Here is a 13267-nt window from a genome sequence, read left to right on the forward strand (position 1 = left end):
CCAACGAGTTGCTCTGTGCATAGTGATTGATCAACTATCTTGAGATACCACCACGAAACCCCCATATTGTACAGTATTAACATTAAGAGTCCAATCCAGTCACCACAACCGAAGTGCTAGCCCGTTCCTGTACGCCAAAATAAGTGAAAGGCTAATTTTTATGAATCAAGAGCTTAATAAAGCCGCCCAAGGCAGCTGCACCAACCACACCCAGCAGAATACGATGGGTATAAGAGCGAGCACAATCCACCAGACCTCAATAGTCAGTTTTATTTGCATCCATCGGGGAAGAGTCCTGCTCAATAATGAGCGATGGGAACATCTCCTTGTTCCGTAGACGAGACATCCGAGACCTGGTCGAGATTCGCATTCGACATGTTCTCGTCTTCGACGCATCAATAGCCTGGGGTAGTTAGTGACATGAATATTAATAAGACGGTGGGTAACATACGGCACGCTTCCACGGCAGAATCGAAGATCGCTCCCAAGATCACAGCGTCGGTCATTGGGACATTCCAGATGGAGACTCCTTCGCTCAACTAGCCATTCAACCTTGAGATTAATGCCAGTATCGACAAGGCTGTAAAAATGGGCGTTGGTGTGTTTTAGGGAGAGAGCGTCTGGGTAGATCAGAAACTTGGAGATTGCTAGGTGGATTTCGGTTGGTAGCGACATGAATTCCAGCTTGGGAGTTGTCCTTGTTGCTTCCCCGGTGTCTTTACCGGCTTCGGGCCCGGTAGTGGGGCGACGTTTTCGGAGGACGCTGGACATGTCGGAGCGGAGTGGAGCGGGGTGGAAAGGGAAGGAACGATTTGAGTTTCGGAAAGAACGAACGAGTGTATGCAGCTTGACGTTCTTGGTTCTTCTTGGGAAAGTGCGAAAGCTTTGTATCTCGCTGCTGCCTTGTACGATGTTCAGGACTTGGAAGCCTAGAGCTGATAGTGGACAAGTCAGGGGCCCCAAGCCACTTGGGATAGGGCAGTGCAAGAGTCCTGGCTCGTTTAGTGGGTTTCAAAGGGAGTTCAGCTGGTGGAGGACTTTGAGGTTAGAGTCAGCAGTAAAGCTGAAGATTCTCAGCTGGTTTTTTAAATATTCTGTATGGCAAGACAAGGCAGTGACAATATATCTATTTGTGCTATTCAGCTATCAAGACCGGATTCGGGTATTGTTGCTTGCAGCAGAGACATTGAGATGAATGAGATCCATTGTACTCGGCATCCAAGTGCAGGGTTTCAGGTACCGAGTCTTTGGCAGCATTTACCAAGATTCAAGACCAACAGTTGACCTGAAATCATCTCTGATTCAGCCATTGCATTAGTACTTTTTACATTTCACATCCATGATGTACATGTAAAAAGCAGTTGCCTATTTTTAGGCAGTTGTTCCTCAAATGCCCACGTGATCCCGTGTTCCCCATTTCGCGTTTCCCCTCTAAAACGAAGACGCCAAATTCATCTTCGTCATTCAAAGCCTCGGGCTGCTAATTAAGCCACGAGTGCTAATTATTTTCCTCGCCACATTCTTTCCCCGAGGAAGAATAATGATTCATCGCCATGGCGAGCACGGCTGCGATGACGTTAGATAGCGATAACGAATTTGGCTACGAATTCGATGCAGAAGAGGAAGAGTTGCTCTTCCAGCTCGCCTCTCAAAACGATCACACTCCTCAAAATAATGCGAGATTGGCAGCTATAGACGCTGTGCCCGAAAGAACCGATCGTGTATTTGACCAAGATGACCTTTCAACAATTGGCGCTTCAGAGTATACCTTGGGCCGCACTGAGACAGGACAGTCGAGCGATCTTTACAGAGGGCAGGCGTTTAACCAACGTGAATCGTCGTCAGGTCTACAAACGCCACCCGTTGCAACTTCAAACGAGGACGTTTATTACCCCGATTGTACGTGATGATTTCTCCGTTGGGCTTCATCACACTAACTGACCCAAGAAATTAGTAAGCAAAGCTTTAACGGATTTGAAGCCTAAATCACCACTGTCGGAATCAACAATTACTGCAGGGAGAACATCTGAAGCGAACCAGGATGAGTCGTATGACGATGGCCGCTCGCCCATCCAGCGGTTCAGGTCATATCCTAAGAGACCACTGACCGTGACCGATCTCACTTCTGGTGCTTGGTGCGAGTTGCAGTACTGGTATACGCTCACTCGACTACCTGGAGGCCGAAGAACGAGAACAGCTGCTATGAAGAAAGGCTCTAAGATTCACAAGAAACTCGAAGATGAAGTTCATACTACTGTCAAAATCGATATCATGACCAAAGAGGACGCATTTGGTCTCCGGCTATGGAATCTAGTGCAAGGACTGAGGACCTTGCGCGATAGAGGACTCACTCGCGAGCTCGAAGTATGGGGAATGGTCGATGAGAATCTCGTCAATGGAGTCATTGATAGTGTGAGCTATGAAAATCCAAACCCCGAGTTCGAAGCAGAGCTTTCTAGTCAAGAGTCTGAGACAAGCAAGAGACAATCATCCTTGACCGATTACTTCCCACCGAAAAAGGGTGTTGCGAATCATTCAGGACCAAAGATCTATCTCGCCGATGTCAAGACTCGCGGATCTACCTCTCCAGTTTCAAACGCTCAAATACGACCTGCAAAGATCCAACTGCTCCTATACCATCACTTTTTATCGGAGATGGCCGCTGGGAAACTGGATTTCCTCAAAGTGTTTCGGCGATACGGACTTGATGTAGATGATGCCTTCTCAGATACCTTTATCGCACAGATTGGCAGTTTACACGACGAGATATTCGTGGATGCATCAGAAACGGAGACTGAGTTCACACAAGATAACCCTTCTTCCAGCTTCCGAAGCTCTTCCTCAATTGGCCCCGATCTTCTGCAGTATCGAACTTTGCGAGAGCTCATCCCTCTTGTTCAGGAAGAGATCGATCTTGCTTTCCCCTACGGCGAACACTCCATGGGACATATGCTTCGGGTGCAATATGTTCACCGTGATGACGGTCGCGAGATCGACTTGCATGACTTTCCCGTTTCAAAACAGGCATTGGAGACATATCTTTCCAACTACATGGAGTGGTGGAAAGGTAGGCGTGAGGCCAAAGGCGTTGATATAGAAGAGGCCTTCAAGTGCAGAACATGCGAGTTCGTGGACGACTGTTCTTGGCGGCAGAGTATGGATGAAGAGATGCTGCAGAAGGCCCGGAATTCACAAAAGAAACGCGCGACACGCCGAGCGAGCAACAATGCCGCCTGAGAAGATGGATTCCTGGATATATGATGAATTACGACGCATTAGGATATATCATGAGACTTGTATGGACTGTTTAGGTTATAGATTTTTAAGCATTCTGATTTGTTTGTCTGGTCGAAACCAAAGGCATCATAGTGACCTCGGCGGTAGTAGAGCTGTTCCCTCTCAGTGCTTGCGCGGCCTATGAGTACGCGTGATGCCGAAGCCCCAGCCATCTAAAACCATCATCAGTAAGCCTACTCGACAATCGGATTTTGAAAACTTACATTGAGCAGCAACATGGATATCGATGTCCAGTTCATCGGCCCAGTGCCACACCAAGTTGGGGTCCTTGAGGAAGCCCCGTCCAACAAACACTGCATCGACAGAGCCCTCATCCAGATAGCCCTGAGCTTGCTTTCCAGAAGTAATCATTCCCACAGGAGCCACGATGGTGCCAGTGCCCTTGACAGCTTTCTTCACAGCTGCAGCCCAAGGAACTTGATATCCAGGGCCGGATTTGATCTTCTGACGGCTATCCAAACCACCACCAGTGACATCGAGCAGGTCTATCCCCTCATCTGCAAGGATCTTGCCGAGCTTTGCTGCTTCTTCAATGTGCCACTGGGGCAAAGATGGGTCAAAGTCAAGGTAATCTGTGCCAGGTATACGGGCGAGAAGAGGATAGTCTGATGGGACGATTTCGCGGGTTAGCTGGACAATCTCAACAAGAAGACGAATACGGTTCTCGAAGGACCCGCCGTATTCGTCAGTTCGTTGGTTAGAGGCTGGGGAAAGGAAGTTGTTGATCAGATAACCATGAGCGCCATGGATTTCGATGGCCTGAGAGGTTAGTTCATGATATACCAAGGGCTAGCGGACTGGTGCACTTACATCAAAGCCGACTTTGAGGACGCGCTTTACAGCGGCAACCCAGTCTTTCTTGAACTTGGAGATATCATCCTTGGTCATCTCTTTGGGCACGACAGACTCTGGGCTGTAAGGAATTGCACTTGGTGCTACCACCTCATCAGGCCACCCATTGGCCTACTAGTGTCAGTAACACATTTGTGCAAAAGTAGTACGTACAACTTACCTCTTTAAAAGCTGTGTTCTTGCGATCCAGCCACGGCACAACTGTACTCGCCTTTCTACCAGCGTGGCCCATCTGAATCGCAATCTTGGCGCCCTGACTATGAACAAAGTCCACAATTTCCTTTAGAGGTTCCATCTGTCCATCTTCGTAAACACCTGCATCTTCAGGACTTATTCGTCCCTCTGGTGAGACGGCGTTGACTTCTGTAAGAATCAGACCGGGTCCTCTTGCCGCGAAGCTACCCAGGTGCTGTTTGTGCCAGGGGGTCATGTATCCATTCTTTGCTGAATACTGGCACATTGGTGAGACGAAGATGCGGTTGTGAAGAGTCAGACGTCTGAGTTTGAGGGGCGAGAATAGGCTTCCCTCAGGTTGGACATCGTATGGTGTTCCTGCTGGCGGATCCTGTACTGGAGTGTAGAAAGGAGTCTATGAAGTGATGAGTGTCTGCAATTGTCTGGATGATGTTTGGGACGAACATTTGGGGCAGCTTCATTGATGATGATCTTGTGATGACCGTCGCACTTGGGAAGAGTCTCTGCCATGTTGTCGTGTTTGGATTGGTGGTTAGGTTAAGCAGGTTCGATCTGGATTGATGTGATGAATGTAGGAGAGACAAGCAAGTGTATTAATACTAGATACTAAGGCACCTTACCCCTCAAGAAGGAAGCTTGCCTATTTCCTGCACTGTCTGTATATGGCATGCACCTTCCTCATAGCACCTTCCAAACCACGACCTGTCGTACCACCGTAAGCCCATGTAACGCTTGAAATGTGACATGAGCACCAACAGAATTCATTTTGCAAGGCTATTCTAGCAGTCGTATTATGGATTGTTCGTTATCTCTTGAGAGGTGTAAACATCCGATTTGCTCGGCTCTTCGGAATCATGCAGACCTGTTGGCTTATGAGAGCGTGTGGCTTGCCTTACAAAGAATGCATCAACCTTTGTCAGTACGAGAGATGTTGCGATTTCGTTCAACCGAGTTACAACAAACATACTAACTGCTTCACTTGGGTCAATAAAGCGCAGAAATCGAATTTTTCTATTTGACCCTAATTGATGATAAATATTAATAAGAATGCTCGAGTTGCCGCTTATGTGCATGGCACTTTTAGGGTAGCTACAACCCGGTCTCTCGTACATAATGAAAGACAATGATTAAATGTGATAATCCTTGCTTCATTTGAATGAGGCCGGCTCTTTCGGTGTTGTTGAAACCAGCTGAGATTTCATAGAAATATTGCATATGTCAACCTGTTGTTGATATGGGGTCTTTGAGAGCCCAACGATACTGATGCTGAATTCGTGGTATAGAGTTGTAAGCTTTTCATACAATCACAGCTGAATCTGCGGCATAAGTTGACGACTTACGCCTGTTCAAATGAGGCTTGAATATAGAGAGGATGACCCATGTTTCAATTAGGCAGGAAAGTTAAAAAGGAGTGTTTTCGTGCCACGAATATTAAGCTTCGTTCAAAAGATGTACAGTACAGTATTTATAGTCTGGGCCCCAAAGCGTGCCAGGTTAGGCAACCGAATTCTAGAACAACTTCCCTTCTTCAACTACCTCTCGCACATACACACCATCAATCCAACCCACCCTAGCCATGCAGCGAGACAGAGAAGAAGAATTTGACGAGGAATATGACGTTCCTTTACATCACAAACGCCCTTTCGGAGCAGGAATTAGACGCAAGGAGATTAAATTCGTGCGGGCTGCCGATCCTGATGCTGGTCTCTCGACTGCGACAACATCAACAGCCACTGATCTCGGAGATTTGTATGCAAGCGTTGTTCTAAACTCCAATCCTGAGAACAAAGAGGCTAAAAAATCAGAGGAGGAGAAACAAATATGTCCAGATTGCGGACTAGATATCTCATCTACGACACAACCCCATGAGGCAGCTCTCGCTCATCAAGTCTCACTACAACACTCACAGCCTCCATCGGCACTTGATCGCTCGCGCATGGGCGTACGGACACTCGCATCTCAAGGCTGGGATCTGGACGCCCATCAGGGCCTGGGAAGGGAGAACGACGGTATGCGATATCCCATCAAGGTGGCCAACAAGAAGGACAACCTTGGAATCGGGGCAACGATGCCGAAGCCCAAAGAAAAGACGAAAGAGCATTTAGCTTACCCTCTCAACAAAAAGGAGCTGAAGAAACATCGCGCCGACCAAAAACGGCGGCATGAGCAACTGCAGCGTGAAATCTTTGGGAGAGTCGATGTGGAAGCTTATCTGAGAGGGAATGGCAACGATGGGTGACGACACTATGGCGACCGAAGGGATACCAGCAAAGACGATCTGAAGCTGGTCACATACTGAGGGCAGCCTATGTTGAGACTACTGCCTGGGTCTTTGCCTTTGAGGTTGTCTGGCTAGGACTTATGCTACATCCAGGACTTCCAGCCGGACAGAGGTTGAAGAACACGGCCAAACTTCCCACACGATTCAGACACTGTCATCAGATTTTCCAGCAAGTCAACGAGGATGATACTGAGCTATATCGACACTTAAACAACTGAGGTATAGGTTCCATACTGGAGTCGTATCCTGAAGCGAGTGTGTTTCAGCTCAAACAAAGCATAACGCTACAGACCGATATAAAACATACACGGAAACGAAAATCAGAAACAAGATATTCAAAGAATTTTGTACATAAACTAGACTACTTCAAGAGATCTAAATATACTCGCGACTTAACGACTGTCATGACCTCATCGAAGGTGAGGCTTAGAATTAATCACTGCTCAGTGACTGTAGCCTGCAGCACACCGCTCCAATTAGAGTTGGGCGCGCTGAATATCTACAGCTGTAGCAGCTACTGCACAGTAGACAAGATCCAGGCTTCTGGCAGCCCAGGGCAGCGATAGGACAGACGCTAATTCTGTAGGTACATTGAGGATCCACCTTCTTCATGCGACCCCGCCAACTCCTGAGGTGACTTGGCTTGGACCTTGGACCCAACCTTGAATCTCGTACTTTACTGTAGAATACTCTACTTCTAACTTAATACAGCTACAGAAACCTACACTTGCTTTGCAACATCCTTCCTTTAACTTTTGATACCCCCCCGCTCGTCATTCTATCGCTTAAATCTGCAGTCTTGGGCTGGCTCCCCACAACGTTTCTCTACCGCCTTTACTCTCGCGCCGGCTCAGGCTCTGGTTCTATCTCTAACTTCGCTCCTTCATACCCAACGACGTGACGTGACGGGGCAGCCCGCCAATCCTAAGCACCATGGGGCTGTCCGTCATTCAAGAGCAGCATGACGGTATGCTATCCTCTGAACAGAAGATATCCAGGGACATTCATATACTAATGCGCCTCCTTTAGCCATCCTGGGGCAGATCAAGAAGATCACTCAAGGCGATGTAAGCTATATCCCACCAACTCTTAAAGCGTAGCTGCTAACATACGTCTTTGTAGTGGAAATGCCTGATTGTCGACGAAAACTCCAAGAAGATTATCGACAATGTCGTCAAGGAAGATGATATCCTCAACAACAATATCGCCAGTTGGTCTCTCTGACGTACCTGAAGCTATTCCCAGTGCTGATCTGCTCCCTACCCAGCCATTGAGCGAATCGAGAACCGTCGCGAGCCGAACCCTGAGATGGACGCAATCTACATTCTCTCTCCTGAATCTTTTGCTGTCGAATGTCTTCTTGCCGATTTTGAGATGCGACGCTACCGTAGCTTTTACCTCGTCTGGACTGGCCTTCTCGACCCCTCATTGCGACGCAAGATTGACGATTTCCCTGGATCTCGTCAGCTCAAAGCCGGCTTCCAAACCATGTTCGTCGATTTCCTGCCTCGAGAATCTCACCTCGTGACCCTCCGCGACCCCTGGAGCTTTCCAATGCTCTACCACCCGGCATGCAATGCTGTTGTTCCCACCCATATGAAGGGTCTGGCGCAAAAGGTAGGGCATTATTGTGCGCTAGAACTAGCTCATGTGTGCTAACGAAATGCTAGATTTCCGGTCTCTGTATTACACTCGGAGAGTATCCTAAAGTCCGATACTACAAGCCACAAGGCGCAAGTCATGACGCAGCCGTCCTATGCTCGCATTTGGCTCGCTTTGTTCAAGAAGAGCTTGATGCGTATGCGCAATGGGACACCAACTTCCCACCACCCTCGCAACGACCGCAGGCCACACTTGTCATTACGGATCGATCCATGGATTTAATGGCACCTCTCGTGCACGAGTTTTCGTACCAGGCGATGGCGCACGACCTTCTTCCGATCAAAGACGGCGACAAAGTCACATACCGTACAGTTGTCAACGAAGGAACTCCGGAGGCGGAAGAGAAGGACATGGAACTTACAGACAAGGACAAAATCTGGGTGGACAATCGACATAGACACATGAAGGATACGATTGACAAACTTATGGGCGATTTCCAAAAGTTCCTCCAACAAAACCCACACTTCACCAACGAGAACGCCGATACAACCAATCTGAACACAATTAGGGACATGTTGGCTGGCCTGCCGCAGTTTCAAGAGATGAAGGAGGCTTATTCGCTGCATCTGACCATGGCGCAAGAATGCATGAACATTTTCCAGAAACACAAGCTGATGGATATTTCGTCCATCGAGCAAACTCTTGCGTCTGGACTTGACGAGGACTTTAAGAGACCGAAGAACATACTTGAAATGATTGTGCCTTTGTTGGACGACGAGGCTGTATCGCTTCCCGATCGATTGCGACTCATTGTTCTGTTTATACTCTACCGAGACGGAGTTATCCCTGAAGATATCAAGAGATTGCTCGCCCATGCAGGCCTTCCTCAATCGGATGCTGAGGTCGTGCAGAATTTCGAACAGCTTGGCGGACGCATGACACACAACCTCAAGGACGTGCGCCAACTTCCCGCGCCTCTGTTCCCAATCGACCCAAAAACCACACAATTGAACGAGGAATACGGATTAGCACGTTTTGAGCCGGCTTTGAAACACATGGTGGACCATCTGGCAAGGGGCCTTCTCGACCAAGTTCACTTCCCCTATGTAAAGCCGCCGCTGGATCCCAATGAGGAGCTTAACATAGCACAGAGCGCTTCTCTTCGTGCCGGCCGACCGAACTGGGCGTCTTCGGGTCGTCGCCCACCAGAGAACCGACAGCGATTAATTGTGTTCATGGCTGGAGGCGCCACCTACAGTGAGAGTCGGGCATGCTACGAGGTCGGCGAGGCGCGTAGTCGAGATATTGTCCTGGTGACTTCCCACATGCTGACTCCTCAACTTTTCGTTCGACAAGTGGGTGATCTCAGTCGCGATAAGCGTCAACTTGACTTGCCTTTGGAGCGCCCCAAGCGACACGCACCCCGTCATCTCCTAGAACGCCCGCCTCCCCCTCGTCCAGCACCATCGCAGCAACCATCTCAGCAGCAGATGCACCCTGGGCCTATGAACCGACCGGGCGGTCTACCCCAGAGACCTTCTCCTGGCATGGCACCTCCAACGGCCGCCATGTCTAACATGTCGATCAACAACCATGGCAGCGCGCCGCCACGACCGAGCCCGCATCAAAGTGTTCCATCTAACCAATCGAACTACGAGGAGCCTGGCAAGCTTCACAAGGAGAAGAAGAAGAGAAACCTTTTCGGTATGAAGAAGTAGGGTTCTTGGAACGGGGGGCTCTCCTCATCTTCTCCGCCTTCGAAGGGGATGCGGCGGTCGCATACCACCGACACGGATAGCTCGTTGGAGGTATATAGAAAAGGGTCTCGCAAAACAGAAAGAAGTACATCTGGTGGCAGTCACTTAGGTGTCGACCCTTCGGCTTGAAGTCGAGCTCCAGCCGACATGCAGCCCAGACACATGGTGTTCTTTTGGGTTTTGCAATCCTTCGAAGGAGCATGGCGTTCTTTATTCGGCCTTTGATATATCTTGAAGCTTGCTTGACTGGGGACCTCAAGAACTTGGGAGGTTCATTTGTACATAACAATAGCCTGTAGTATATAAATTTTTCGTATTCTTTTTCTCATCTGTATCGACTCTGGTAGCGGATGGCAAGCCCTGTCTACCTCTAGTTATCAGGGTGGGTATCAACATCACTGCCAGTAATACTCAAATCAAGCACAAAAGTCAACGAAAAGGATCGCCCATCGACCAATCCATGAATTCACTACCTAACGTTCACCGAGTATACCTTTCATGCCTATATCCCGTTGATTCCTCTCCCCATCGCCGTGCTTCCCAAAAATTCAGAAGTAAAAACAAGTTACTAGCTACAGGGCATACCCTGCTTCCAAGATGCGGTGTGTTGGTTCTCGGCTGATAATTGTACAGTAGTGAGGAAATGCCTTGTACCAAAGGCATTTGCTTCAAAGATTTGCGTAGACAGTTGGTAAGTTTCATACATGAGGGTACAGGTTTCGTTGTAGGTAATGCTGAGTGTGGCGTGGTGAAGCACAATGTTCATGGAACATGATTATGGTCTTCCAAAGGCGGCACCGCGGCCATTGCCAGCGGGGGGCATGCCACGTCCTTCAAAGGGGCTACCGGGAAAGTCTGGCCCAGGAGGTCCGTTGAAGCCGCCAAGACCAGGTGGAATAAAGCCGTGAGGTGGGCCGCCGAAGAAACCTGGGGGTGGAGGCGGCATGTTGCGGGGAGGAGGGCCACCTAGAGCCTCAGGAGGAGGCATCACACCGGGTGGGAAATTGGGAGGAAACATATGAGGCATGGGCATGTTGCGGTTGGGGCCGGGGCCACCAGGACCTCCAGGAAGCCCTGGAGGAGGAATCATAGGCCCTCGTTGCTGGGGAGGAGGCATCTGACCGCCGGGCATCCAGCTGGGCGGCATCTGGTGGTCCAGGCCCGGAGGGGGTGGTGGGCGCTGCAGAATCTGCGTAGGCTGGTTGGGTCGAGCATCAGCGTCAGGAGGGTTGTGGAATCGTTCCTCCATAGGGAAGCCAGGGGGCGGCTGAGGTCGCATTTGACGTTGGGGGCCACGGTCGTCCCTGGAGAAATCGGGCTCTTGAGGCATCTGTCCTGGCTTTTGTTGCTGCGGACCCATACGCATCAACAGTTCGTTGCGCTGGGCATCTGGGGCCGGGGGTGCTCTCATGAGGTTCATCAAAAACTCAGTGTTGCTGTTGTTACGAGCAGCGTCGGGACGACCAGAGCCTTGGCTAGGTTCGCGCTGGCGTTGACCAACAAGATCCTGCAGAAGCTGTTCGGGGCGAGCAGCTTGTTGCTGAGGTCGCGGGGCAAGAATCTCTTGGACATGGTGAGGCGGGGGTCGGCCCAGGGGACCCTCCATGCGTCGATCAGGTCCATATTGCTGGAAAGGCGAATCGGGGGAGGTGATTGCATTTGGTCTGCCAGCATTTGGCGGGGTGCCTTGAGGAGCAGCAAAGGGTGAAGGGCCTGGGGGTGTAGCGCTCATGGTCTGCTTCTGTAGTTTCGCAAGCAATTGCTTAAAAGCTTGTCGCTCATCATCTGGGCCACCAGAAGGAGCAGGGCCGCCAGGGCCGCCAGGGAAAAGCATAGGCATAGGCAGGGGCACGCCGCTGTTGACAGGGGGTCCAGTCATGGGAGTCGGAGGTTCTGTCTTGCCTCGAATCTCTTCCTGCGGTTGGTTGAAGAAAGATGTGAACCTCGATGATTTGCCGGCCGCCTTTGGCTTCGCAACAGGATTCGTGTTCTCCTCGGCACGCGGACTATCAAGACCGGTACCTGTTTTGAAGGCCTCGAAGAACTTGTCGGGTACCTGGGCAGCTGGGGCAGATTGAACGGGAGGCTTCTCAGCCTCAATCATTGCTTCTGCCGCTTCAACATTCGCAGGCTTACTGGGGATTCCAGCCTTCGCCTTCTTCATTTCTTCCATCCACTTCTGGAAATCCTGCTGCGTATGAGCTTCAGGATGTTCCTCAAGCGGTTCGTCTAGCCATTCAGGCTCACGCTCAGCTCGCTGGTTATGATCCCGTCCCCAGCGTCTATCGTTCGTACGGTTGTTGTTGTTGTTGTTGCTATTGCGATCATCAGGTGTATCGTCAACAGCATTGCGATCTCTCCAGCTTTTCGCGCGGTCAATACGCTCACGCTTGTCGGGGGTGGTGATGGCGGTCGGTTCGGTAGCAGGCGGGGCGGCTGCATTGGCCTCGTTCTTGTACCAAGGCTCGGATTTGTTTCTGTTAAGTCCGTTTCGAGGTCGTCCTTCAGTATCCTCCGCGTCCCTGTTGAGACCATCAAAATTCCGTGCAGGTCGGTCTCGAGTAGCGTCGCGGTCATCACGATCCTTGGGCTGTCGCTTGTCATCCCGGAGGTTACCTCCCATACGTCCATGGAAACGCTCGGCACCTTCGTTTCCAAAACTCTTGCGCGGCTTTACAGTACTCCAGCCGTCTGATTCGTTCTCGCCATCGCGGCGACGGAAACCATTGCTGTTGCGACCATCGCGAAATCGATCGGCGTCTAAGTCTCCATTGCGACTTCGGAAGTTGCCGAAACGGCCTGAGGCCTCGGACTCTTTGACAACTTTATCGGGTTCAAGTGTAGATTTACCTCGCGCCGAGGCAAAAGCTGTTCGTGGGGGTGCAAAGACGAGGTCTTCAGGGTCTAAAAGGAAGAGTTGGTCAGTATATAGGAGATTCTGGGGTCAGACACAGGGAGACCAACTGGCACTGTTCCTTGAGACATGTCGCTCAACACCGGGACGGCGGTTGGTTTGTTCGAGAAGGGGATTATCGTTGGATCGAGGTCGGTCGCCGGTAACCTTGTTCTGAGGGCGATTGGGTTCAGGTGGGGGTCTAAACTTGGTCAGGAGATTTCGATTCTGGCAGTAGAAAGGAAACAGGTTCTACTCACCCCATCCACTCCTCAGCTGGAGGAAGGTTCGAAGGTTTTATACATAATGGCGACTGCCGTAAGTACAGCAGGTATTCTGCTTCATATCGGGTAACCATTGTGAAGAAAATGCAACGCTATGAGCGCATCC

General features: G+C 50.2%; 6 protein-coding genes across 6 annotated transcripts; 3 read left to right on the forward strand and 3 right to left on the reverse strand.

Moving 5' to 3' along the window:
- Position 1: 1 nt before the first annotated feature.
- Positions 2-912, reverse strand: B0J16DRAFT_367327 (uncharacterized protein). The gene is made up of 2 exons (XM_046130125.1): positions 452-912; positions 2-403 (listed from the first exon to the last, which is right to left on the reverse strand). The coding sequence occupies exons 1-2, from the start codon at positions 769-771 to the stop codon at positions 166-168; spliced, it is 558 nt and encodes a 185-aa protein (XP_045989842.1). The 5' UTR covers positions 772-912; the 3' UTR covers positions 2-165.
- Positions 913-1462: 550 nt separating this feature from the next.
- Positions 1463-3277, forward strand: B0J16DRAFT_330022 (exonuclease V a 5' deoxyribonuclease-domain-containing protein). Its single transcript, XM_046126396.1, has 2 exons — positions 1463-1899; positions 1955-3277. Exons 1-2 carry the CDS (start codon positions 1554-1556, stop codon positions 3235-3237), a joined length of 1629 nt encoding a protein of 542 aa, XP_045989843.1. The 5' UTR covers positions 1463-1553; the 3' UTR covers positions 3238-3277.
- On the reverse strand, positions 3278-4921 carry B0J16DRAFT_330024 (uncharacterized protein). The gene is made up of 5 exons (XM_046126397.1): positions 4789-4921; positions 4310-4738; positions 4108-4260; positions 3501-4056; positions 3278-3449 (listed from the first exon to the last, which is right to left on the reverse strand). Exons 1-5 carry the CDS (start codon positions 4852-4854, stop codon positions 3400-3402), a joined length of 1254 nt encoding a protein of 417 aa, XP_045989844.1. The 5' UTR covers positions 4855-4921; the 3' UTR covers positions 3278-3399.
- Positions 4922-5862: 941 nt separating this feature from the next.
- Positions 5863-7025, forward strand: B0J16DRAFT_330027 (uncharacterized protein). Its single transcript, XM_046126398.1, has one exon. It carries the CDS (start codon positions 5921-5923, stop codon positions 6581-6583), a length of 663 nt encoding a protein of 220 aa, XP_045989845.1. The 5' UTR covers positions 5863-5920; the 3' UTR covers positions 6584-7025.
- A 274-nt stretch (positions 7026-7299) lies between these two features.
- B0J16DRAFT_409753 (Sec1-like protein) lies at positions 7300-10312 on the forward strand. Its single transcript, XM_046133096.1, has 5 exons — positions 7300-7592; positions 7655-7692; positions 7748-7835; positions 7893-8242; positions 8296-10312. Exons 1-5 carry the CDS (start codon positions 7559-7561, stop codon positions 9943-9945), a joined length of 2160 nt encoding a protein of 719 aa, XP_045989846.1. The 5' UTR covers positions 7300-7558; the 3' UTR covers positions 9946-10312.
- A 447-nt stretch (positions 10313-10759) lies between these two features.
- Positions 10760-13235, reverse strand: B0J16DRAFT_314517 (uncharacterized protein; the record flags this gene model as incomplete). The annotated part of the gene is made up of 3 exons (XM_046125191.1): positions 10760-12888; positions 12949-13079; positions 13138-13235. 3 exons carry the CDS (start codon positions 13233-13235, stop codon positions 10760-10762), a joined length of 2358 nt encoding a protein of 785 aa, XP_045989847.1.
- Positions 13236-13267: the final 32 nt, after the last annotated feature.

The sequence above is a fragment of the Fusarium flagelliforme genome (genome assembly GCF_020744385.1).
Source record: "Fusarium flagelliforme strain FIESC 12 MPI-CAGE-AA-0113 chromosome Unknown B0J16scaffold_1, whole genome shotgun sequence".
In the NCBI taxonomy this organism is placed as follows: domain Eukaryota; kingdom Fungi; phylum Ascomycota; class Sordariomycetes; order Hypocreales; family Nectriaceae; genus Fusarium; species Fusarium flagelliforme.